Below are 26924 nucleotides of genomic sequence, written 5' to 3' on the forward strand. Positions count from 1 at the left end.
TTCAAAGCCAGATCTAAGCCCACTTTAAGCCATGGCATCTCGGGGGACTGGATGATTTCTAAGATACTCCTCCTATACCAAACCTTGCCAGGCTCCAGGAGCTCGCCACTGGCCCTGCCCTCCAGGCTCTCACCTTCTGCATGCCCAGCTGGCAAGGCCCCACGTAGAGCGGCGGGGGAGTCTCTGTGCTGGTGAGAGAGATGTTGTCCTGGCTTGGCAGATCCATCTCCCGGATCACTTGGGGCTTCAGCTTCCCATACCGCTGGCTGCAATGACGGATGCTCTTGCGTTGCCATTTCTGGTTAGTGTCACTGTCCTTGCTCACCCCAAACCAGTCAGCTGTGCCCCTAGGAGACGGGTGAGAGGGGAAGCAAGCCTTAGAAGAAGGAGGGAGAGAAGGGTCTCAAAGGGAAGGGACACCCCCCATTCGGAATCTAGGGGCCTTAACTCTGGCATCCTGATGTCCGAGTGCTTCCCCCTGTATACAGGCCCTCTCCTCTTCCTTACTCCCCAGCCCCCTGGTTTATGTATCCCACAGACCTCCTTCCCTCAGTGCTCAGTGTCTTGTCCAGATCTCACACCTCCCTCTCCTGACAGCTGCATGGCTTCCCACCTCAACCCCAGCCCTTGCCCCCTTTTTCACTATTTTCTTGACTGCATCTTTCTCTATATCTTAAAGTAAGAACCATCTGATGTTCCTCCTCCCAGTTTGCTCAGCCTGAGGAGGTCCAAAGTGTCCCCAGTCTGGCTTTCTATTTTCTGTCTCATCCCCCTAATGACCAGCCCAACATGGCTCCCACCATGGACCTAGGAGAGGGGAGGAGCCCCGAACTTTGCGGGCTTTGCCCTTTCTCCCCAGTTACTCATGGTCAGGGGATGAGGAAGGATGCTGCAGTGAAGTTGGAGAGCTGTGCGCAGTCACTTAGTGCCAGCTCTCACGGGCACCCTGACTCGCTGCCTGCCTTTGGCCAAACTGCCGGATGTTCCCAGTCTTCTCCCCTCCACCTCCGCCCCCACTGAGTGTCCTGACACTAGAACATCCCTCTCTCTGGGCAAAAGACACTAATCCTTCACATCTGCACAGCAGGATTAAAATTCTCTTGACAGCCTTCATTTAATTTGCTCCTCTGAAGTAGGATAGTCAAGGACAATCATACCCATTTGACAGACAGGAAAGGGGAATTCGGAGTTACAGAAAGAGCAGGATCGGAGTCCAGGTCCCCTGACGCTCAGGACAGGGAAGCCACTTTCTACTAGGCAGCTGCCCGTGTTATGGGAGTCCCAGCCCCAGATAGAGCACAAACGGGCCAAGTTTCCAGGCCAGAGCAGTTCTGCTCAACACAGAATACCTGAAGATACTCACAAAGCCTTTAGAATGAGGAACAACGGCAAGAAAGGGACAGGGCAGGGCACAAGGGACCTCCGACATTCACTGAGCAATATGCAGATGGCAGGAAAGCGGCATGCGAAGCAGTGGGCATCCCCGGGCCGGGCCAGCATTGCCGAGGACTCCCTGCACGTGCCCGCAGGTCACGCTGGCCCCTAGGGCAAGATGGCACGCCACACACGTCCGCACGCCCGCACACACACACACACATGCAGGGCACCAGGGTGGCACGGAGTGAGGGCAAAGATCAAACCCACACACACGCACATGCGCCCACCGGCCCTCCCGCCAGGTACCTGAGCAGGGAGCGGGAGAGAGACTGGCGCTTTCGCAGGGGCCGGCGGGAGGCCTGCTGGCCGAGGATGGGCAGGGTGTGGATTCGCTCAAAGTGAACTTGTCGGCTGCTGCTCGCCAGGAGTGGGAGGCAGGGAGGAAGAGAAAGATGAGGAGAGGGACCACACGGGTGAGAAACAGGAGAAGGGGGAGAGGAAAAGAAGAGAGGGCAGAAGGAAGATCAGAAGGAACCGGGGGGAAAACACAAGGTCCAGAGCTGAAAGAGCGGGGGAGAAGTCAGAGATCCAGACAGTCAGGATTTGGGAAAGGAGAAAGAACCGAGCAGGAAACAGTAGAGAAAGAGAATTGTGGGCAACGAATGGGGAAGAACAGATGAGAGGAACAGAGATGGCGGCAAACGGAACAGGCAGAAAAAGCTGGCAAAAAGGAGAGAAGGAAAGGCGGCTGGGGAACAGAAACGGGTGGGATCCCAGAGACACAGAGGGAAGAAGGGAGCAGACAGCCCTAAGGCTAAGGTATACAGAGCCCAAGTCATGTCCCTCAGTAGGGGAGGGGAGCAGGCAGCATCAAGTGGCCCTGTCTCTCTCAGGGTCTACTTATGGAAAAGAGGAAACCCCGAAGAGCTTCCTGGGAATGTGGGTCCCTGTGATCTGGAGCCAACGGCAGCCAGTGAGGACACTTAGTGAGGCTGACTGGCTATCGCATTACAAAACTCTCAGATCCAGATTCATGCAAGAACAAAGCAAGACTGTCAACTAGGAACTGCTGTCAACTGGAAAGAGTGGGGTCAAAAGGGCGGCTTCCTTTCACTATCTTCCAGGGCAGGCAATCTCAATCTTTTTGTGTATAAATAATTCTTTGGATAATCTGGGGAAGATCCCTTCTAAAAATGATGTGTGCTTGTTTTGAATAATGTTTTTAAAGGCACAAATGAAAATATAGAAGATAACAGAGGAAACCAATTTTATTCAAATAGTTATCAAAATATTAAATAAAAGTCAAAGTTTAAGGATCCCCTGGCCACTTCGGAAAGCCAGCACTCCCTTCTGGGAGCCTGACATACTCTTACAACCCCTCCCAATGCACAGATATAGAAAAAGCCTGACTCTGGGGCCCTGGTTTCCCTCTACATACATTCCCCTTTCTCCCCTCCCCCTAGACAACATGGGAGGGGCACCAGCTCTCTCTCCCAGGGATGTCAATAGATGTCCTCTTCCTTTCTATCCTAATTCTCCTGCAAACTTTTTTCTTGCTGGCACTGCCACTCTCATTCCATCCAACCCAGGCTTTCTGAATCCAAATGTGGTGCAGAGGGTCCATGATCAGGTCCCGACCGGGATTCCAAGGAGATCATAACTTATAGGGAAGTTTCCCATTCCTGGAAGGGACCTGAGAATTAATTTCCTTTCTCCAGAACAGAACTAGATGATCTCCCCAGTCCCTCTCCAGCTCAGCAAAAGAACCCAGTCCTTGGATTCCAAATTCAGATCTTTCCAAAACACCACTTAGCCTTTCTAGTCAGGAAGGCTGAACGATGGATGCGGGAAGCCAAGCTCAGGGGCTCTGGGACAAGAGAGCATTACCTGCGGATGGTCTGGGTGATGGACGTCTGCCTTTGCAAGGCTGGGCGCCGGGTTGGTTCGTGGGGGGATGGCACTCGGGCACTCTCAGCTGGCATGCTGACACTCCGAAGAAAGGCTTGGCGCTTCAGAGGCTATCGGAAGAAGAGGAAGTGAGGAGGATGAGGGAGGATCCCCTCTACCACCATCCAACTTGCTCCCCAGCCATTTCTAAGCCTCCTTTTGCCCCTAACTCTTGGAAAGCTCAAAGAAGCCAAGGAGGTGAAATGAGCTATATCCCCACCCCTTTAGAAACCCAGAGCAAAGCTGTGTGGCCCCTATTTGTTCCTAGGACTTAGAAGGACTCTGGCTGGCTGGTGATCAGGTCCCTATCTGGGATAGAGCAGACTCCTCCTCTGCCCCACACCTGAAAGGGTCCCCACAGGGGTCTTACCGGCATGAAGGGCTCCTCAGCCGCCGAGGCCGGGGCCAGGACCGGGGCTGGGGCTGACGCAGGGGCTGGGATGTCCAGTTTGAGCCATGGCGGTTTCTTTCGCTGTAAGCTGCTAGAGCTGTCCCTCCGAGCCTCAGTCATTGTCCCAGCTCAGGCGGCAGGCGGGCCTAAACACAGAGAGTAGGTAGTGGAGACAGAGACCTGGCTCCAAAACATTTTTGTGCAAAATGATTCCTTCGTGTATCGGAGGGACAGATCCCCCACCCAGACTCTTCAATTGGTGATGGGTGGGTTCCCCAAGGCAAGAGCCAAGCCTGCTCAGGAAAGCCTCATTCACTTTCTCCCAGCTCCCACAACTACCTGTACCAAGGAGGTTAGGGGACGGGCTAGGAAAACAGAGAGGCCTAAAAGGAACCAGCCCATTTATCTGGCAAAATGCCCCGGCATCCCTCTGGCCCCGGGGCCATATCAACTGCATATTCCCTAGGAGCCATCAGAGGGAGCCAAATCCTAAGGAATTTTGCAAAAATCAAGACCAGAGCAAAGAAAAAAATCTCTCCAGGACCAAAACTTCCCAAAGTTGGTTCCCTATGGCTAGGGACAGAACATAGGGCACACACCATCTGGGAAGGATATACTTTTTTTTTCTTCTTAGAGCCTTTTATTTCATTGATATTGGTACTCCCTTCACTGATATACACTACAACCTCTCTCTCTCTCTCTCTCTCTCTCTCTCTCTCTCTCTCTCTCTATATATATATATATATATATATATATATATATATATTTTTTTAATAACAGCCCTTTATCTCTCAAAATACATGCAAATTTACCCTTGTAAAACCCCGTGCTGGAAAGATATATTTTCTTTTAAAAATAGTTTTTTCTATTTTCAACATTCACCATTGCAAAACCTTGTGTTCCAAATTTTTCTCCCTCTCTTCCTCCATCCCCTCCCCTAGACAGCAAGTAATCCCCATATAAATTAAACATATGCAATTCTTCTAAACATTCTGGAAGAATATACTCTTAAAGCAACCCACTGGACTTGTCCTTATAGCTAAACCCCTCAGAATATCAGACCATCCTAATATCTAAGGAGCACTCCCTTCACTTCTTACAACGTGTCTAGATATAGATTTTTTTTTTAATAACAGCCCTTCATCTTTCAAAATACATGCAAAGATAGTTCCAAATATTTAGAAAAGAATGTTAAGCCTGGAAGGACCTTGGAAAACACAATGCTAAAACATCAGTGCTAAAAGTGTACTTAAAGTAAACAACACAATATTAGAAAGGTCCCTTAAAAATCATCTGGTCCCAATCCCTTAATTTACATTTGGGGAAACTGAGAGGGGCCACCTTTTACCTAAGACAGTGACAGAAATGGGACCAGAACTCAAGGTTCTTGATTCCTTACCCCGTAATTGTTCCATTGCATACATCTTGCTACCTTAGAAAAGCACAGGACTCACTCTGCACACATTTGGTTTTCCAACTTCTGGTAGAACTCGTTAGTATTTAGATGCTTTGATACTTTAGATGCTTCTCTAAGCATCTCTTAACCTATAACATCTCTCAGAGAAAAATCCCTCTGGCTGAACCTCTCAGCCAAGCTCCTCATGTCTCCCCAATTCTGTCTCTCCCTTTTCACCCCCCAAACACAAACTCCTAAGCCCCAAGAAAGGCCCCTCCCTTTCTATTAGTTCTGAAAACTCAGCCAGGGCAAGAAGGCTTCATATCCTTGGAAGGAGAGGGGTCAGAAACACGAAGGGCTGAGCTTCTGGGACAAAGAGCCCTTTGACAATATGTGGTAGGAGGATACTAAGCAGGGGGTGAGACAAGCTTGAAAGATGAATGTGGGGGATGCTCTGCTCATCCAGGGACCCTGACCCCACTGGGGATGAAGCCAAAAAATAAACTGATTTTTTTTTTAGATCAAGATTTTTATTAGATGTTACCATAATCTGCAAACTACATGGAATAAAAACTTTCAGAAGATAAATACTTTGCAGCACAAGAAGTCAAAACACCTTATGGGAAAAGGAAGAGGCAGACCCCTCCCCATTAGCCTCTCTGCTACTGGAATTGTCCTAGAAATGCTTCAGTGAGCCTGTGGATGATGGATTGCTTTACATCTTGAAAAAGGCTTCTTATTCTTTAGGAGAATATTATGATTCTGAAAATCTCCTCTTAAGAACAATTCCTATATGTGTTTGTGAATGACAATGAAATGACATTGTCATCACTGCTTATATGTTCCTGAATCACCAAATAATACTTATTTAAAACTAATGGATTCTTCTTATTTTTAATAAATTGAATCTTAAAACAGAAAGAAACCAAAAAGATCATCACCCTCATCCTTTATTCTTACAAATCTCTAATTTACTCAGGTCTCCTATTTTCAGTCAAAGCTTCATTCTAATTTGCCACAATGCCCCTGCTTCTCTAGAAGTCCTGCCTCTACCCCCCATAAACCAAGAATATTTTAGAACTACACACAGAGGTTAGAAGCCTGCTATATACAAGCAAGTTTGGCAGCCTTGGTTCTCATATCCCCAAATCCTGCAGCCTAGTGGGCATCCAGAGCAGGAAGCCTGCGGCTTCAGAATACATCATGCTCTCCAGGCTGCCTGAGCTCCTAAAAGAACTTGACAAGGGCCCAGCCCATGATTACGGAGGTTCCACATAGCTTTACATACTGACAAAAGGATCCATAGTCTTCAAAACTCGGTTCAAATTTCACCATCCTCTGAGATTTCAATTTCCAGCTGACACTTAATACATTTGTATCCATGGGCACTTAACTCAAGCCTCAGTTTCCATAGCTGGAAAATTAGAATACTTAGAGTATCTACCTCATAAAACTGATATAAGCATCAAATAAGACAATATACATAAAGTATTTTGCAACTATCAAAGTCATGTATAAATGCCCCTTGTTATGACTATTACTCTATCACCAAACAATCACTTCCTTCTCCAAACTAATCCTGACTTGAATATCTACAAAATGATATCTTCCAGTTCTGATATTCTCTTGATCTTCTGATCCAGTTTGAAGGGCAAGATCCCAACAGTAGGTCCTCTATCTATTATTTTATACAATTGTGAAAGGTTTAAAAACTCTAACCCAATTCAATGACCAATCATGGTTCCAGAAAACTCAAGATGTAACATGCTACCCAGCTCCTGCTAGGGAGATGTCAGACTCATTCAGAGATTGAGATATATTTTTTAGATGTGGTCAATGCAGGAAATTATTTTGCCTGATTTTCCCTATTTGTTATAAAGGTTTTGTTTTTCTTTTTTTATTTCCAATAGTTGGGGGAGGTAAGGGAGGAGGGAAAGAAGGTATATTTTAATTAGCAGAAAAAAAACTAAATTTAAAACATTCATATTTGTTCAATGATATCAAAAGCATATCCCAAACTTCTCAGGGAAATCTGTAACATCACCAAAACCATATTTCAGCATTCTCCAGTTAGAACAAGAGGAAATCCTCACAAAAAAGTAACCTCACTGCCCAGAAGGACTGAGAGACCATCCTCCACCTCTCTGCTCCTGGAGCTTCATCCCAGGTCACCACAAAGCCAGAAAGCTGGGGTGGGAATAGGGATGGAATGACTGAAAGGGGGAAAGAGAGAAAGACTTGGAGGGAGAAAAGAAGAGGAAGAGATTCTGGACAGAGTACTTTATGGAATTATAAACAAGCAAGGATTGCTTTAATTAACTCCTCATAGTGGTCCATACACTTTCCTTTTACGGCCAAGGAAGAAAAGAAGGAAAGAAAGAAGAAAAGGATGAAAAGGAAGGAAGGATGGAAGAAGGGAGGAAAAAAGAAGGGAAAGAGGGAAAAAGAAAGAGAAAACTGGTAAAGGAAGAAAAGAAAGGGAGGGAAGGGAAGGAAGACAAGGGAAAGGCAGAGAGATGAAGTCGAGGAAAAGGAAGATCTCTATAAAAAAGGTCATAATTTTTTTTTATAGCTTTTTATTTACAAGTTATATACATGGGTAATTTTACAGCATTGACAATTGCCAAACCTTTAGTTCCAATTTTTCCCCTCCTTCCCCCCACCCCCTCCCCTAGATGGCAGGAAGGTCATAAGTTCTAAAAAAGGTTAAAGTTGGTAGGAACTTTAGAATTCAAGTAGTCTGATCAACTAATTTTCTAGATGGGAAAACTGGGCTACATTCCTGCCTCAGCATTTTCTACCTAACCTCCATGGAAAATGGGTAAAAGGGAAAGGAACAAATGGCCAACAGTGCTGGTCATTCCTTAAGACAACTCACTGCTTGTGTTCTAGGAAGTTGCTAGCTCTTCCCTTGGGAATCAGACAATCCATCACTCAGAAGGTATCTCTCTGGTACCAGTGCTCCTGGATCTGATGTTGAGTTCTAGGTCCAGCCCTAAATCACCCACTTTCACTAGATCTGTTTCTTCTTCTGATAAAAATGAGATTAGATCCTCTCTCCCAAGCTCCCATCCAGTTCTAAGGTTCCACCACCCAATGCATTGTGAGCCCCAGCCACGGCCTCAAATCATAACTAAGCCATTTCACTTTCAGATTCCCCCCCTCCCAAAAGAATCACTGATTAGGGATCCCCACTTTAGATCTCCTGCATCCATAAGATTTTACCCACTAATGAGCTGAAGTTATATGTAGAGCAGGAAAAAATCCTAAACTAAGGGTGAGAAGAGCTGATTCACTGTGACCCTGTGTGTTAGGTGATTTCTAACAATCTACAGATTTATTTTCTTGGCTAGAAGGGGAAAAAGGGAGGGGCTGGCATTCTCCTCCATCCATTCCCCTGGACCTCTGGCCAGCCAAGAATGAGACTGGCCCTTAGTGAGTAAGCAGGGTGTGTGGGGTCATTCTGGGAAAGTAGCTCAGATGACCAACTGTTCAATCCTTCCGTGTCTGTCAGGCTGTCTGCCTCCAGGCCTGCAAGGGCCACATTTCTGCAAGATCCCTTCTTTTGTGTCTGGCCAGTGGAGTCCGTCCCCTTAGCTTCCTCTCTTCCCAACCTCCCCCCCCCCCCCCCCCCCCCCCCCGCCTTTCCCTTGTGGGTTCTGGGAATGAAGGAATGCCCTGGACTCTACGCCCCTACCCCACCCCGGTATATTCTCAGTTCAGAGCAGAGCCGTAGTTGGAGGAGGGGGAAAGTATCTTCCTGGGGGAGATTCTCCACACCCACACAAACCACTGTGCCAGGGGCCTTGGGAATCCAGGCACACCCTGCCCCCAATGACAGAGATAGGGATGGGAAGAGAAATGGAAAAAAGAGAGGGGGAGGAAAGGGAAAAGAGGGACTGCACACGCAATCCCTCTGGTACAGGGAATTCCCACGTTGGCGAATTCTGCCACTTACAGGGTGACAGCTGCCAAAACGCTGAGACGAGTTTGTCCAATACCAATCACCTAGTTAATACACAACAGAAGCAGGACCTGAAGCAGTTCTTCTGTCCCTAAAGCTGCTCTTGATCTGTTTCTCCAAGATGATTTTCTTTTATCTTATTTCTTTTTTTTTTCCTTTCCTTCTTTTTTTGCTGAGACAGTTGGGGTTTGCCCAGGGTCATACATTTAATAAATATTATGTACAATTAATAAATATTAAGTGTCTGAGGGTGCATTTGAACTCAGGTCCCCCTAACTCCAGGACTGGGGCTCAATCCATCTAGTTGCCCCGTAAGGTGCCTTTCTTTTAAAAATGACATCATAACAAAAACAGCAGCTCCCTAGAGTTTACAAAATGCCAGAATTATGACCCGGATGTGACAGATATGGAAACTAAGGATCTGAGAGCGTAATAATAATAACAGTATTTACAGAGGACCTAAACATTGGCAAAGTCCTTTATATTTGAATCTCCTTTGAAGCCACACTAGCCCTGAGAAAATTGAAACTAAACAAAGTTGTGACTTGTCCCAATGGTCTAGCAAGCTAGAAAGTGTGTTGGAGGCAGGATTCAAATTCAGGCCTTCCTGACTCCAAGTAGGAAGGAAAGGAGATAAGTTCTTATTAAGTGCCTACTATGCATTACTGCAGGTACTCTGCAAAGTGCTTTGTAAATACTACCTCATCTGCTCCCCATAACAACCTTGGGGGATGGTGCTGTCATTATTTTACATTTTACAGCAAATTGAGAAAACTGGGTCAGAGTTAAAAATCTAAATCTACATTTGGACTCTGTTTTTGATTCCTTGTGATGCATAGAATAAGCTGGGTCAAAAGGCCAAATAGCACTAATACAAAGTCTTTTGTAAAACTCTACTGGGATGTTATAACTTATAATGTGGCCTATCATAATATCCTGAAGTCCCAGGTTTTGACTGGTATAAGGCATCCTTTCCCTAGAAGGAAGGTCATATATGCATCCCTGGCATGTAAATTGTAAATTGTAAAATTAAAAGTAATTTTAATTACTAGCTCAGCAGCACATGGCTTTCTGTTCTTCTTGAGTAGCCTTCTCATGAGAAATGCATTCATGAAAGTTTGTAGAGTTTAAAGGGTCAGCCTAGGACCGAGTTTCCACAATGGTCTGGTCACCATCTTGGGTCTCCCCAGCCCTACAGCAGTCTCTTACATGTACATTTGGTCTCCATCTTGACTAGCTATGGCCTAAACATCTACTGACTGAAGCCGGGAAATAGCTAAGGAAGCAAGGGAGAGATGGACATCACTGCACAAGCCTAAGAAATTGACTCTCTTCATAGGATCATTCATTTAGAACTGGAAAGGACCTTTAAAAATTATCTAACTAGAAACAATGTGGAAGTACTTAGACTTAGACCAAAAACTTACACCATATATCACAGTAAGCTCAAAAAGGATACATGATTCAAACATTAAAGCTCATACCATAAAATAAAATTTGAAGGAAAAACAATAGATCAAGTACCTTCTATAGCAATGACTAGGGGGAACACTCTCAAAAGACAGAAGCAAATACAAAACATAAAATAGGCAACTATGATTATATGAAGTTGAAAAGCTTTTGTGATACATATTTTGCAATGAGCTTTGTTTTTCTTGCCTTTTCAAAAAATTGGAGAGAAAAAATAGGAAGAAGGAGAAAATTTAGAACTGAAAGTAAAATTAAACTGAATTTTTTTTTTTAAAGAAAAGCTTTGACAAAAGTAGCACAACTAGGAGATGAAGGGAAGTGGTCAATGAAGGGAAAATCTTTATATCAAAAATCTCAGGGCAACTAGGTGGCACAGTGAATAGAACACCAGCCCCGAAGTCAGGAAGATCTAAATTCAAATCTGGCCTCAGACACTTAACATGGCCTAGCTGTGTGACCCTGGGCAAGTCACTTAACCCCAATTACCTCAGCAAAAGAAAAAGAAAGAAAATCTCTATTAAGGTTCTAATCTTCAAAATTTGGAACTAACAAATACTTAAGACTGAAAGTAGCCAAAAGGATATGAAAAATTCTTTTACAAATCATAATCTATTAACAACTATTAAAAAAAAACAACTATAAAAAAGACTCCTCTGAATTATTAAGAACCAAAAAAATACCAATCAAAACAATTCTGGGATATTAGTTCAAACTCAGCAAATTGGCAAAGACGTTAAAAGGTGATGATAGTCAATGGGGGAGGAGTTTGAAAAGATAAGATGCTATTGGAGCTTTAAATTGCTCCAATCATTTTGGAAAGCAACTTGGGAATTTTGCTAAGAATGGCTCAAATGCCCATTCCATTTTGACCTAGAGGTTCTACTGTGCCTATGACAAAAAGGAAAATACCAAAATACAGCAGTACGATTTGCCAAAACAAATGAATGAAAACAAACTAGATATCCATCTACTGGGGAACAGCTAAACAAATTCTGGTACATCAATGTAATGGAATATTATGCACTATAAGGAAAAATGAATATGATGAATATCAAGAAGCGCAAGAGAGCTGACATGAATTGATGCAAAGTGAAGATCCAGGAGAACAATATATACAATGACTATAACAACCTTGGCCCCTCAAAAATGGGATGAGAATGTAAGTTCCTTCTCCTATAGGCCTATAGGCAGAGGTGAAAGACTATGAATAGAGAATACTATATACCATTGTCAGACTTGGCTGATGTGATGGTTAATTATGCTTTCTTTTTGTTTTGTTCCTTCTCCCCCCCTCCCCAAGATATCTCAGAGAGAAAGGAAGGAAGGTTATATTGGGGAATAAAGGAATATTATGAACAAAAAGGTTAATAAAAAAAATTTTAAGAAAAAAAAATCATCTAATCCAACTCCATTACTTTTTTGAGAAAGAAGGCTCAGAAAGTTGAAATTATTTGGCCAAACAGTAAGTAGCAAATTCATGATTTAAATCCAAGTTCTCTGACTCTAAAACTAGTATGACCTTTCTTGGCAGATGGATCTAGTCATCCAATCACAGAATCACAGAATTGCTGAGTAGGGGATTCATCCACTTCAACACCTTCACAAAATGATGAAAAGTCACTCCCTTTCTACAGGTTTTAGAGATTTACAAGACACTTAAAAAAAAAAAAAAAAAAAACAGAAACCTTGAATTTTACTGTTATGTGACTGATAATTAAAACTAAAGGAGGTGTCATTACTTAACCATCTGGGATTATACAGCTCTGGTTCATAAGATCACTAAATGGACCGATTCAGAAACCCAAGCATACCCTGCCTAAAAATGACCCAACCTACTTCTTTCCCACTTTGACAAAAAGAATAACTCTAACAGAAAAGTTAAGTATCTTATTTAAGGAAAAGATAGTTAAGTATCTAATTTAAAGTGAACACAGGTTTTCCTGGCTCCCTCCTACTATGGTAATTTTATATCATTTATATCAGACTGCTATTTCTAGTTATCAACCTATTCATGAGTGGGAGACTCAGAATAAGAATTCCATCCAAACCCTCAGATCTTTGTTCAGACAATGGATACAACAATCCCTTCTGTAGTCCCCCACCTCCTTACTTCAAGAAGGAGTTATATGAGGGTCCAGATCAATAAATTTTGAGAAAAATAGTACCACCAGGGACTTAATTACTGGAGCCCTATTTCACATTAACTCCCAAATTCCCTGAGATGAACTAGAGCCTCCAGTTTGGTAAGTGAGCCAGTGGAAGGAGTTGGGGACTCTGGATTACTACAGGAATCCAGGTTTTGCTTAACAGGGTTTCTTTGTTAGAAGGGATGGATCATTGGATGATTTATTGAACACTTCTGACGTACCCCATGGATGTTCAGCCATGAAAGAGGCAGGAAGAATATAACAGCTCATATTTCCATAATGCTGCCCTTAAAGTTCATTATCTTTGTTTTACATTTGAGCTGATGCAATGACCTGCTCATCAGCAAGTAAACGTCAGAGCTGGCACTGAACTCCTGGCTTCAGGTCACCGGGGCTCCAAATCTACTGATCCTTCCTTTATACCCCAACTTTTTTTTTTTTTAACTAACCTTTCTCTATTACATTTTAATAGAGTTCTAGCAGAATAAGGAGTTTTATAGTCTCTTAATATGTATGGCCTTGTATTTAACAACTTTGGTGCACAACATTATTTCACAAGATTATAAATAATTTTTACCTCTTCTTTTGAGAATTGCCCTTTATGTACCCTTTATGATTTTGATTTTATGTGTGTTATATATATATATATATATGTGTGTGTGTGTGTGTGTATATACACACACACACACACACACACACACACACACACACACACATATATATATACATATATATGTATGTATTTCAGTTTTCTATATATCTTGGATATTCATACTTTGTAAGAAATACTTTCTGTGGGCAATAGGTGGTGCAGTGGATAGAACATAAGTCCTGAAGTCAGGAGGACCAGAGTGTAAATCTGGTCTCAGACACTTAACACTTCCTAGCTGTGTGCCCGGACAAGTCACTTAACCCCAATTGCCTCAGCAAAAAAAAAAAAAAAAAAACTTTCTGCAATATAGTGTTCTCTCCAAAATGTAATGTTCTCTGTTGAGGTTTCTTGGGGTCTCTGGAAGCAGCCTTCGTTTCAGTTCAGTAATCACCACAAGTACAGCCAGGGGTTAAAGTCCAAATCCTTTACTGTCTCTTTCCAAGTTTTTTCTCCTTTTCTGGAGCACAGTTAGCAGAGTCCAGATTCTTTATTATCTCCTTCTCGGGGCTGGGCAGCTTTCTGGAGAACCTTTCAATCTGGCCTTGGTCTTAGTGAGGGAAGTGTAGGAGTCCAGGCCAGCCACTAAGAAGATCGAAGATCGAACTGAATTTCTCCCCTTGGTTCTGAGAGCTTAAGCTCCTGCCACCAGTCCTTTGTCTTCTCTCCAAATGTCTCTGAATCTCCCTGGCTGAGGCTTCTAGCTTATATGCCCCACACTGAGTACACACCAATCATTATATCACTAGGAAAGCATTATTTGTTGTAGGATTAAATCAATGCTAAACTAGATTTAACCATTGTCTCCTCAATTCCACTTAGTACCTTGTTTCAAGTTTTGTCCCATGACATCTCCTTGTAAGATTAAATCAATCATACTGAACCATGCTAAAATTAGGTAACTGTTGTCTCTATCAATTCCACTGACATAGTATCTTGTAAGAATCCTTTTTTTCAAGTTCAGAGTTCTGGCCCATAACACTGCAAGGTATTTTTTCAGAGTTAACTGCTTGTTTTGTTTTGTTTTTTACCCCAGATCTTTTTATTTTGTTTATATAGAAGTTTTTCAATTTGATTTAATCAAAACAATTTCTTTTATTCATTTATAATTATCTCTATATCTTGTATAATTAAAAATTCTTTGGCCATCTATTAAAATTGCATGATAGATTTGTGGCACAGCTTTACTATAAAATATTTTTTAAGTATTTGTATCCCTTATCCCTTATGTATCCCATATGTATCCCACATATCCCTTATGTATACCCCAAATTCTTAAATTGTGGATCATGATCCCAAAAGGAGTCTTATAACAATGGGGTTATGATTATCAGTAAATGTTTGATTTGTATATTTCTTTTATATACCCATATTAAGGGGAGGAATGTAAAATTTCTCAGGGAAAAAGGGAAAAAAGTTTTAAAAGTTCTGCTTTATATCATGGATGAATTGCACATTGGAATAGGCTATATATTTGAATGCGTGACCCTGGATTCATCATCCTTCCAAGAGCTGCCAAGCAATGTCATTTGTGTCTCTGCAATATCTCTTGCATCTAGATTCTCCTGACTACTACCCTCCTGCAGACCCTCATGATCTCTCCCTTGGACTATTCAACAGCCTCCCATCTGGTCTCTCTGTCTCCTATCTCTCCCTTCTCCAAACCATACTCCACACAGCTGCCAAAGCAGATTTTCCTAAAGCCTTCCACTACTTCTATCTTTTTTTCCCGGAGACAATTGGGGTTAAGTGATTTGTTCCGGGTCACGTAGTGTCCAAGTCTTAGTACCCTCTTTAAGTTCCTCTGCTTAGCTCGAACTCAGCTCCAACCAATTTTTCCCATCATCATTCTGTTATTCCCCTTTCTGTCACCCTAGTCCAGCCCTCATCCTTGATGTTCCTCAGTTCTGTATCTGGCTTCTTCCTGACTGACCCTGCCAGTCCCTAGACCCCTAAAGACACTCCGGTTCTCCCGTGCCCTCACTGAGAGATGTGCTGAAACTATTTCATTAGGGTTTGATATTCCCTGCTTTTATTTCTATTCATGTATTTGATGAATCCTCTCCCTCTTCCCCCAACTAAAGGAAGCTGTATGGAAGGACCCAGAACTGTATTAGTGGAACTGTCCCCATCAGAAAACCATCCAGGTATGGGCCGTGCATACAGCTAACCTGGAACCATTCTGAAGTTCCAAGTCCCTCATCACAAGCCAGCCAGGCCCGGGGCATCCCAAGGCCACCATCTGGGGCCTCCATGGGGTGCCAGCTGAGACCACTTCAGGCCAGGAAGAGCACTGCCAGGATGCCCAAGAAGCAAATTCTTCAAGAAGAGCCTTACCCTTCCCATTGGCTGAACTCCACTGCCCTCCTGGTATTCCTGAATTCAGAAGGCCTTTTCCCCACACCCAAGAAGGCAAGGCAAGAAAGAGAAGGAGGGGAGCACATCCAGGCCTGTCAGGGCCTCAGCTCCTATTCATAAAAAATATCCCCAGGGCTTCACTTCTCAGAGGTAGGATCCAGAGAAAGCTATGGATTGTGAGTCTTGGATAAGGCCATTATTGAGCTTTCTACTATGTCCTCCCACTTTTGTAGCATGTTAGTGTGGTGGTGGATAGTGCACTATACGTGGGGCAAAAAGACCTGAGTTCAAATACCACCTTGGACATTTGGTGAATATGTGATGCTGGATAAATCATATTTCAGGGCCTCAATTTTCTTATCTATTAAATGGGGATTATTAACATCTATTATTATTATTATTAGTTCTTACGTCCCAGGATGGTTGTGAAAATTCAGTGAGAGACTGTATGTAAAACATGGAGTCAGGTAGTGGCGGTAGTGGTAGCCGCCCTTATTACCATTCATTTGTAATAATGTAATGCCTCCTAACAGGTCTTTCCGCCTCTATTCTTTATTTTGCATATTTCTAATCATGCCATACTTCTAATCAAAAATCTTCCCCCAATTCAATCAACTGCAGGGGATCCCTATTACTTCCAAGTGAAAACCCTTCATAACATGATCCCCTCCACCCCTTTCCAGTCTTCTTATATCTCCCTCTATACCCTCCTACTGACTCTGTTCCCATAGGCAACAGCCTTTTCTGTTTCTCCCATGTCATGTCCCCAAGTACCACTTTCCCTAGCTGACCCCTCCCTCCCCATTTCTCTTCCTCCTCAGCTCCACCTCCTGGTTTCCCTCAAATCTCAACTAAAATCCTACTTTTTTAGGAGGGGTAATATATTTTTTATTAAAGCTTTTTATTTTTAAAACATATGCATGGATAATTTTCAACACTGACCCTTGCAAAATCTTGTGTTCCAAATTTTTTCCCTCCCTTCCCCCATCCCTCCTCTAGATGACGAGTAATCCAGTATATGTTAAACATGGTAAAAATATAATTAAATCCAATATATGTATACATATTTCTACAATTATCTTGCTGCACAAGAAAAATGAGATCAAAAAGGAAAAAAAGAGAAAGAAAATAAAATGCAAGCAAACAACAACAAAAGTGAAAATATTATGTTATGATTCACACAGTCTCCACAGTCCTCTCTTTGAGTGTTGATGGTTTTCTTCATCACAAGATCACTGGAACTGACCTAAATCACCTCATTGTTGAAAAGAGCCACATTCATCAGAATTGACCATCACATAATCTTGTTATTTCTGTGTACAATGATCTCCTGGTTCTGCTCATTTCATTTAGCATCAGTTCATGTAAGTCTCTCCAGGCCTCTCTGAAATCATCCAGCTGATCGTTTCTTACAGAGCAATAATATTCCATAACATTCATAGAGCATAACTTATTTAGCCATTCTCCAATTGATGGGCATCCACTCAGTTTCCTCCTTGCCATTATAAAAAGGGCTGCCACAAACATAAAATCCCATTTTTTACAAGGTCTTTCCCAGCTTTCCTTAATATTACTGCATTCCTTTAGAGGTTATCCAACTTATCTTATCTATATTTTATTTAGATGCATTCATTTGCATATTGCCTCCCCCATTAGACTGTGACCTCCTTGAAGGTAAGGACTGATTTATGCCTTTCTCTTTAACCCCTGGGCTTAGCACATGGCCTGGCACATAGTAGGTGCTCAGTAAATGCTTCTCAACTTGACTAGACTTACTCTGTTATTCAAGAACCTCCCTCTTATTTCATATCAATCCCCATCCTTTCCATCCACCCTTTATTCTGGTCCAACTTGAAGATCTACCTTTTCCTACTTCTGAACCCTGTCTAGATCCCCACTCAACTTCATCTACTGAATTCTTATTCATCCTTTAAAAGTCAATGTTATGGATTCTGTCAATACAAAGTTATTATTAAATAAAATAAAATTTTAAAAAAAAAGTCAATGTTAGCTGTCATAATTATTACCACCAAAACAAATGCTACCTCCAGGAGACATTTCCTGACTTCTTCCATTAGTTAGGTAGTTACTTTCCCCTAACTGGAATATCACATACCAATGTTGCTTGCATTCCATGCAATATGATGTAACTGGGTAACGTTGTATCTCTTCCAGTGCCTAACTTGTACCATAGGACAACCTCAGCTCTCAAAAAGGACACTCAAAAGAAAAAGGAAAAGGAATTAGGGTAGGTAATGAGGAAACAAAATTATCATTTTTCACAGATGATATGATGGTATATTTAGAGAATCCTAGAGAATCAACTAAAAAACTACGAGCAACAATTCACAATTTTGGTCAAGTTGCAGAAAACAAAATAAATCCACATAAATTATCAGCATTTGTATATGTTACCAACAAAGTCGAGCAGCAACAGATAAGAAAGAGAAATTCCATTTAAAATAATTATAGATAATAAACAATATTTTGTAGTCAACCAAAACAAAGTCAGGAACTATATGAACACAATCACAGAACACTTTCTATACAAATAAAGTCAAATCTAAACAATTGGAAGAATATCAAGTGCTCAAGGGCAGGCCGACCTAATATAATAAAAATGACAATTCTACCTAAATTAATCTATTTATTCTTGCCATACCAATCAAACTGCCAAAAATTATTTTATAGAGCTAGGAAGAATAATAACAAAATAAAAGGACATTCAAGTCCTTCCCCATCCTCACCTCTGTCACTGGTCGTATTCAAATCCTCCTCAGTCTTCTGGGCCTGCAGCCCATAGCCCCTTTACCAAGATGCCTTCTCTAAGCACTCCAGTTGTGCCATATTTCCCCATCACCTAAATTCCTGAGAATGCCTGCAGAACAAGCTCTTTAAACTCCAAACCCTCTCCTCCTCCTTCCAATCTTACACCTCTTCTCCCATCCCCCCCCCCCACAACATTTCTCTCAGTCCTGCTCTCACTAACACACACACACCCCTTCTCTGGATACAGGACAGGCTATGGCAAAGTCACATTAACAGAAGGAGCCCTAGACCACACCTCAGCCTGACATCCACCCTGGGTGAGAGCTACAGAAGGAGCCCGGACCCATCTCTACAGCCTTTATGCTCTTACCAGCTCTTCTGAGAATGCAAAGCTCCTCTGCTTCCTCTCTTCTCCACTAAAACTTTTCATGTGTCCATTACCTCCTACCTTCTCTTCTCCAGGACAAGATACCACCAATTCTTAACCCTTGATTTGTGACTTCTCTCACTAAAAATGGCTCATGGAAATCAGAGCCACTCAAAAGTCATAAAGGCTTTCCAGTATCTTTCTCTCTCCTACACTGTCTCAGCAAGGAGGATGCTCTCAGTTAGAAGTATAGGGCTGGATAATAATAATAATTGCAACTACAATAATAGGTAGTACTTACTATGTGCTAGGTACTGTTAGGTGCTTAACAAATACCTCATTTAATCCTCACAACAATCCCTAGGGATAACTGTTATTATTATCGCCCAGGATGTGATCTGGGTATAACTGAAATTATTAGGTTGTTTTCCTCGGAATTCAGCAAGAACAGAGCAAGAAAGCAATGGAGAAACAGTCCTCTTTTCCTGGGGTACCAGACTCAGTCTAGGATTATCTTCCAACTCACTAACTCAAATCAACAAATATTTATTTATGGAGTCCTGTGTAAGACCCTGTGCCCACATACTGGCTACCATGTAAGACTTAGGGTCCTCTTCTTGGATTCTCAGGAAACATAAGCAATCCCCTTTGCCCTTCCTTTTCCCAATACCTCAAATCAGTACCTGTAGGAAATCTGAATTAAATTATGAATTAGATGTGTGGCCCTAGCTAAGTCACATGACTAGAAGCTACAGAATACAGAATCACAGAATCTGAAAACTGAAATCAACACTACTGATTGACCACCTTCCAAAAGAAAAAACCATTTACTTCTCTGGGAAGCTGCTCAAGTTCTGGACAGTTCAGATTGGCAAGATGTTTTTCCTTAACTATAGGGACTGAAGGTAGATCACAACATAGTATTTTCACCTTTTTTGTTGTTCGCTTTGCTTGCTTTTTTTCTTTCTCATTGTTTCCCTTTTGATCTGATTTTTCTTGTGCAGCAAGATAAATGTGGAAATATGTTTAGAAGAACTGCTTATATTTAACCTATACTGGATTACTTGCTGCCTAGAGGAAGGGGAAAGGGAGGAGGGATAAAAATTTGAAATGCAAGGTTTTGCAAGGGTAGATGTTGAAAACTATCTTTGCAGGTATTTTGAAAAATAAAAAGTTAAAGTGAAATGAGCAGAACCAGGAGATCATTACGTATGGCAACATAAGATTATCCGATGATTAATTCTGATGGACATGGCTCTCATCAACAATGAGGTGATTCAGACCAGTTCCAGAAGTCTTATGATGAAGAAAACCATTTGCACCTAGAGAGGACTGTGGGAATTGAATGTGGACCACAACATAGTATTTTCACTCTTAAAAAAAAAAAAATAAAAAGCTATTATTATATTTTAAGTTTTAATTTAATTTAATTTTAAAAGTTATTTTTCCTGACATTGAGTCTAAACTTGTCTCTTTGGACTAAATGAGAGCCTAGTTCCCAGGATCAGAGATTTATAGTGGAAAGGACCTTAGAGACACCATGGAGTTCAACTCCCTTTATTCTATTGATAAGCAAATCTGTCCACAGAAAAGTCAAATTACTTGCTTGGAGTCACACAGTTAGTAAATATTTGAGACAGGATTTGAACTTGGATCTTCTTCCAAGTTCAGTACTCCACCCACAGGCTATCTAGGTTTTGCCTGATTGTTTTTTCACTTTGTTAGCAGATGGGCAGAAGGTGAATCCCAAGGGGTTCTCACTTCTGGGGCAGCAAAAAAAGGACTCTTAGCACTGAACTGGGAGTTTGACCAGGATAGCACATCTGTCAAATTTTAAGGCAGGTGTCCTAAAATGAGTTCAGAAAACTCCCATGGAGTAGTAAGGTAAAAGCTCATTTGGTCGTGATCTTTTCAGTATGAAAATTGACTGTGAAAGCAAAGCCTAATGATCCTTCTGACTTTTGGGGTTTCAGAAAAGAGACCCCAGCCAGAGACAACTGGTTTGTGATGGTCAAGCATGATGAAAGCTCTTTCTCTTACTGGGAAGCAAAATTCACCAACAGCTACATTGTTAGCCGACAAATGGGTACCGTGGGCTTGGATCAGCCCATGGGAGCCATGTGAGTTTTATGCAGCTGATGAGTGGTTGTCACCATAGACACTTATACAAATAAAATATTAAAGAACTTATGTTATATTGGAGAGACTATGTATATATATTTGTATATATGTATGTGAACACACATAAATTCAGTTCAATCTCAAAGAACCAAAGGTTCAGACACTTGGAGGTGTGCTGGGCTAAGAAATGGAGTGAAGCTGCATCTGCAGAATAATGACTATCACCCTAAGCATGATGATTCCACAGCTTTGAATGGTGCTGGTCAGTTCTAGGTCTGATACAAACTCATGATCTCAGGCAAATAGTTTCCCTTCTCTGTGTCAAGAATGGAAAGAGTAAGATCAATTAAGAGTAATTAATTAATGAAATAAAAATCCCCTACAGCTCTATATCCAGGTCTATATCCTAGCCTAAGATCCCTTTTAGCACTAGCATTCTGTGATTCATAGTCCCACAAAAAAACAGTGTACAAAGAAATATTTAGTATCAAAATGAAGGTATCGGGGATAAGGGATTAATAATCCAATTTACAAAGAATCTGGACATTTATTTCATTTGCAACTAAAAATTGTTGTTCACAGGAGAACTGTTCGGTTCTGCAAATATGTATTGTATCTAGGATATACTGCAACATATTTAACATATATAGGACTGCTTGCCATTTGGGGGGGGGGGGTGTGGAGGGAGGGAGGGGAAAAAACGAAACATAAGTGAGTGCAAGGGATAATGTTGTAAAAAATTACCCTGGCATGGATTCTGTCAATACAAAGTTATTATTAAATAAAATAAAATTTAAATTAAAAAAAATAAATAAAAATCATTTTAGAGTTCAAAAAAAAATTGTTGTTCAATTGTTTCCAACTCTTTGGGACTTCATTTAGGTTTTTTTTTTTTTTAGCAAAGATAATCAAGTAATTTGCCATTTCCTTCTTCAGCTCATTTGATAAATGAAAAACTAAGGCAAAGAGTGTTAAGTGACTTGCCCAGGATCATATAGCTGGATAGGAACTCAGAGAGAGGGGTCTGCCTGATTCTAGGTTCAGGGTTTCATTCACTGTGCCATCTAGATGCTCAAAATCTAAAATGCCCCATGACAATGGAAAATGTCATTTGCATCCAGAGAGAGAACTATGGAGACTGAATGTGGATTGAAGCATAGTATTTTCATCTTTTTTTGTTGTTTGTTTGCTTAGTTTTTTTTTCTTTCACATGTTTTTTCCCTTTTTATCTGATTTTTCTTGCACAACATGACAAATATGGAAATGTTTAAAAGAATTGCACATATTTAACCTATGTTAAATTGATTGTGTCTTAGGAAGGGGGAGGCAAGGGAGGGAGAGAGAAAATTTTGGAACACAAAGTTTTACAAAAATTAATGTTGAAAACTACCTGTACGTGTACTGGAAAAATAAAATACTATTAAATAAATAAATAAAATGTCCCATGACATTATCTAACATGACTACTTCACTGATCCAGTTCCTCCTCTTTGCAAGTGATCTAACCTCTGGGTGAGAGGACTTTCTTCTTATTAACTGGTGACCTGATTTCCCAAGCTGATGCCGCCACTTGGAACTCCACCCCTCCCACAATATCTTATGGTTCCCAGACTTACAATCCTAAAATACCAAGTAATTGCTTTTAGGAGCACAGATTTACAACTAGAAAGGCCTTTTGCAAGCTGTCTAGTTCAATAGTTGAGCTGTCACCCTCTTGCTGAAGTGAAAAGTATATTAACTTTGGAATTGGAAGACTTTAATTTCAAGTTCCAATTTTCACAATTATGAGCCATGTAATCTCAGATGAGTCATTCAAAAACCTCTTTCCCCCTTTGTCTCAGTTATCTCACTTAGCTTAAAAAGACCAAGGTCCACCCACGGCATCCAGGGCCACCTCCAGTTATCCTGATCTGTATCTGGCCACTGGAAAAAGATGTCTCTAGAGGAGAAACTGAGGCTAGTGACCTTGTATAGCCCTCCCTCACTTAAATTCAATTCACTTGCATGTCACAGTTATCACCTCCCTAATGTCATGGTCCTTTTCAAAAGTGAAGGACAAACAACAATAGTTAACTTCACTTATAAAATTAGGCTGCACTCACACAATCCACATCACAGATTTGTTGTAAGGAAAGGTTTTGTTTTTGTTTTTTAGCTGAGGTAAATGGGATTAAGTGACTTGCCTAGGGTCACACAGCTAGGAAGTGTTAAATGTCTGAGGCTGTTTTTGAACTCAGGTCCTCCTGACTTCAGGGCTGATGCTCTATCTACTGGGCCACCTAGCTGCCCCCTATAAGGAAAGTCTTAACCCAATTACCTCACAAGGTTCCTCTTTGGAGGATAAAACATACATCCCACCAAAGGGAAAGAAGGTAGAGGGAGGAATCCAAGCTCAGCTTCGAAGTATCTGTCTTGTTGTCCATACTGAAAATAGATTTTGGGTGGGTTTTCTGGATAGAAAATAAATCACTGTTTCTGAAATTTTGCAGCTGATGTCAATGACTTCCCTTTTCTCTATACATGAGAAATAAAACAGACTCATATAACAAAATGACAGAGAGTTTCAATAATAATAACAAAACCAACATTTATGTAATAACTCACACATATAACTGCTTACTATGTGCCAGGTACTATGCTAAGTATTTTAATTACAATCTCATTTGATCCTCCCAATAACCCTGGGAAGTTAAGTGCTATTATTATACCCATTTTACAGAAGGGAAAAAATGAGGTAAACAGAGGCACCCAGGGTTAACAGAGCTAAAAATGCCTAAGGCTAGACTTGACCTCAGATCTTCCTGCACTTGCTGACTAGCTGCCCCATGCATACCAGGACATTACTGTAAATGTTTATCAGTACGGCTAGACTGGCTTAAATCAAAGTCTGCTCCTTCTTCTGATAACTGAGTTGGGGAGGCACCCAGGCAGCTTCAAGGACTTCACAGCCAGCCAGAAATGGCTCTAAGTAGGAGGTGGGAAAAACCAATTAGTCTGAGTGGCTGAGACATCTCCCCTGTCATGCCCTTGCCCTAGCTACCCCCCATTCCTGGAATGCTCTCTTTCTTCACCTCCATGTTGGAGAATCCCTTATTTCCTTCCAGACTCAAGTACCACCTTCTACATGAAGTCTTTCTTGATTCCTCCACACTCTCAAAACTACCTAATATTTAACTGACATTCCCTGTGTACTTAAATATATATACACAGTCTCTCCAATATAACACAAGCTCTTCAATATTTTATTTGTATGCCGGGAACACAGCAGGTATTTAATGCTTGACCCACAGAATAGAAGTCAAAGGAGGTCAAAGATAAAAAGGGAGTTTGCCGGTAGGTGGAGTTCACTAAATCTGCCCCTCCCATTTTACAGATGAAAAACTGAAAACCCGAAGTTGCATGATCTGCCTAAAGTCCTAGGGAGAGTGGCAGCTAAATCTTTGCCCCTAATCAGGCTGATGAGGGCCACAGCTTTTGCTTTTTCTCCCACCAGTGCCAATTACCTTACACCCAGACCTCTGACTCAAGTGAGTGTGCGCTCACTAGTCTCAAATTAGATCAGCTCTCTTAGAATCCACTCACGCCAGACCCGAGATCCAGCTGCAGCAGCTACACTTTGGGTTAGCTGAAAGAACATCTTCCACAGGGCAATAGTTGTGATGGGACATCCCAAGGGAAGCTGTGGATGAGATGGACCGCTTAGCAGCCCACCCTTGTTCCCACACAAGGCCTAAAAGAAGGAGGGAACTCCGAAAATCAGCCAGTGTCCCTGACCTCTCAGGGCAGAGAATTTCAGCTGCAAGACCCCGTCACCCCCACCATTTCACAGAGGAAGAAAGGCGTTTGGAGGCTGGGGTTTCTGACAGGAGGGGTGACGAGGAAGTTCCCCTGAAAGTGTTGACTGCTGAAGAAACTCTGTCCCTCCAACGCTGTCTAGGGAGACCCACCCCCTTGCCCTGCCAGCCCTGTGCCCAGTACAGAGTTCCTCCTGGCTAGGCTGGCCTCCTCCCAGAGACATGCCAGGGCTTGTCCGCTGGGCACCTGAACCGGGATTCCCCAAAAGGGAGCCAGGCTCTCTGAGGTCTCTCTCATCCCAAGGTAAATGAGAGATTCTGGTAGACCAGCCCTGAGCCACTGAAGTCAAGGCCACTGCCATCAGTTCTGACCACCAGTTACAGCCCTTGGCTTTTTCTGCAACAGCAAGAGAGAGAGAATTCAGAAAAAGTTCTGCAAAGCTGTCGCCTCCCACCCAAACTCCAGATAAATGCCCCAGGGATGGAGAGAACCTAAGGCATCATCAATAACATTCCCTAGCTGGCCCAAACCCCTGTAATCCCTCCACCATCTGCCAATCAGCTCTAGTATCAGCATAATTACTGTCAGCTAATATTAACAATTATCACCACAGTGTCCCCATACCCAACATCCCATCCCTCTGGCACTGCTGACCTCATGGAGAGATTTCAAAGATCTCAGGAAATGACAGAGTGTAAAAGTGCTTTGGAAACTGGACAAACGCATAATAGCAATAATAATAATAGTGATGAGGGAAGCCTGTGGCAGCCCCATGCCAGGAAGTGTCCCTCCTCCTTTCCCTCTGCTCCCTTGTCTGCCCACCCTGGGGTCCCTTGGGAAGGGGGCTGAGGAAGGGTAATGGAGAAAACAAAAAGGCTTTTGGGAAGGGGGAGCTGGGGATCATGAGAAGAGAGGGCAAGGGTGGCAACAAAGCTATTCATTCATCAACGGTCAGTTTCCCAACCAACAAGAACAGTATTGATTCAACTGGGAAACTATCAATTAACAAACATTTGTTAAGCACCTACTATGTGCTAGGCACTGTGCTAAAAGCTAGGGATACAAAAAGAACCCAAAGCCAGTCCTGCCCTCAAAGAATTTACAGTCTAACTAAAATAAAACCTTACTCCAGCTCATTGATTCCTTCTCCTATATGATTCAGATCAAGAACAACTTCTTTCTGGTTATTCTCCAACTAGCCAACAGCTGATTTTTTCCCCCTCCCATTATCCTACCCATCCTTTCCTTGATCAGTATAGTTCATTAAGTTTAGAAGGAAAGCCCCAATTGCAAAAATGCAACATACTACATTCTAAGATTTCTTGCAGCCTTGATATCTGTTCAGAAATCCCTTGTAAAGGCTCTGTGGCCTTGGTCCATCTGGTTCTTGCCCCTCTTCCCTCTCACCTGTCCATGGCCACAAGTCTCATGAGCACATCATCGGAAGTTGGTCTAATTCAAGTGAACTCTCACTAGACCCTGTACCCAAGGGTGCCCAACTGGCCTCTAACAACTGGCCCCCCAAGGCGGGCTAAGCCCCAGCCACATCTCTAGGTCAATGCAGCTGGTTCTAGGGAACCTAGATTGAGCCTACCTGCCTAGGAGACCAAAAGGACCTCCAGAAAGTGGAATGTCCTTTTGATTCAAACCAATGAGATAAAGGCCACTTTTACCCAGAGGAAAAAGGGGAACATGCAGAAAAAAACAATTAGAATAACTGAAGAATGTGTATGTATATATTTCTGGTTATATAAATCTACTATATACCATAATATTATGTTTGTTTATTTTTGAAAAGGAACTGTTAAAGAGAATTCCTGACAGAGATTTGCTTATATTACAATGGTGCATTTATTTGTAAGAAACTCCAGCTCCTTTGGTCTACTTCAACCACACAGCGCTGAGCATTTGTGGCCCATCCAGAACTCATCTATTGCTTGGATGGCAAATGTATGTCTTCACTTCTTTAAACCAGGCCAAAGTGGGGACTTTAGATGACAATAAAAGGCATGTTTTATATGAACACATCCACTAAATCAATTTATTTATTACCACTAAACCTTATACTTCTTTCAGTTTTGTCTGAGGTTCTATGTTCCTTGAAATTTCCTATTTAACAAAACCTTTGAGTTCACTGGGGCCCAGCCCCAAGGAGCCCATACCAAGAGTACAG

General features: G+C 42.1%; 1 protein-coding gene across 2 annotated transcripts in view; it reads right to left on the reverse strand.

Moving 5' to 3' along the window:
- RHBDF1 (rhomboid 5 homolog 1) overlaps positions 1-26924 on the reverse strand; it is a 49218-nt gene that overhangs the window by 12129 nt on the left and 10165 nt on the right. Inside the window, exons 2-5 of one of the 2 annotated variants that reach the window (XM_051968494.1) lie at positions 3695-3861; positions 3265-3395; positions 1684-1791; positions 134-347 (exon numbers count right to left, since the gene is read on the reverse strand). In XM_051968494.1, coding sequence (XP_051824454.1) covers positions 134-347; positions 1684-1791; positions 3265-3395; positions 3695-3835 — 594 coding nt within the window. In that variant the 5' untranslated portion in view covers positions 3836-3861. The remainder of the gene's footprint in view (positions 1-133; positions 348-1683; positions 1792-3264; positions 3396-3694; positions 3862-26924) is intronic. The other variant, XM_051968499.1, reaches the window with a different exon arrangement.

Source organism: Antechinus flavipes, chromosome 1, assembly GCF_016432865.1.
Source record: "Antechinus flavipes isolate AdamAnt ecotype Samford, QLD, Australia chromosome 1, AdamAnt_v2, whole genome shotgun sequence".
In the NCBI taxonomy this organism is placed as follows: domain Eukaryota; kingdom Metazoa; phylum Chordata; class Mammalia; order Dasyuromorphia; family Dasyuridae; genus Antechinus; species Antechinus flavipes.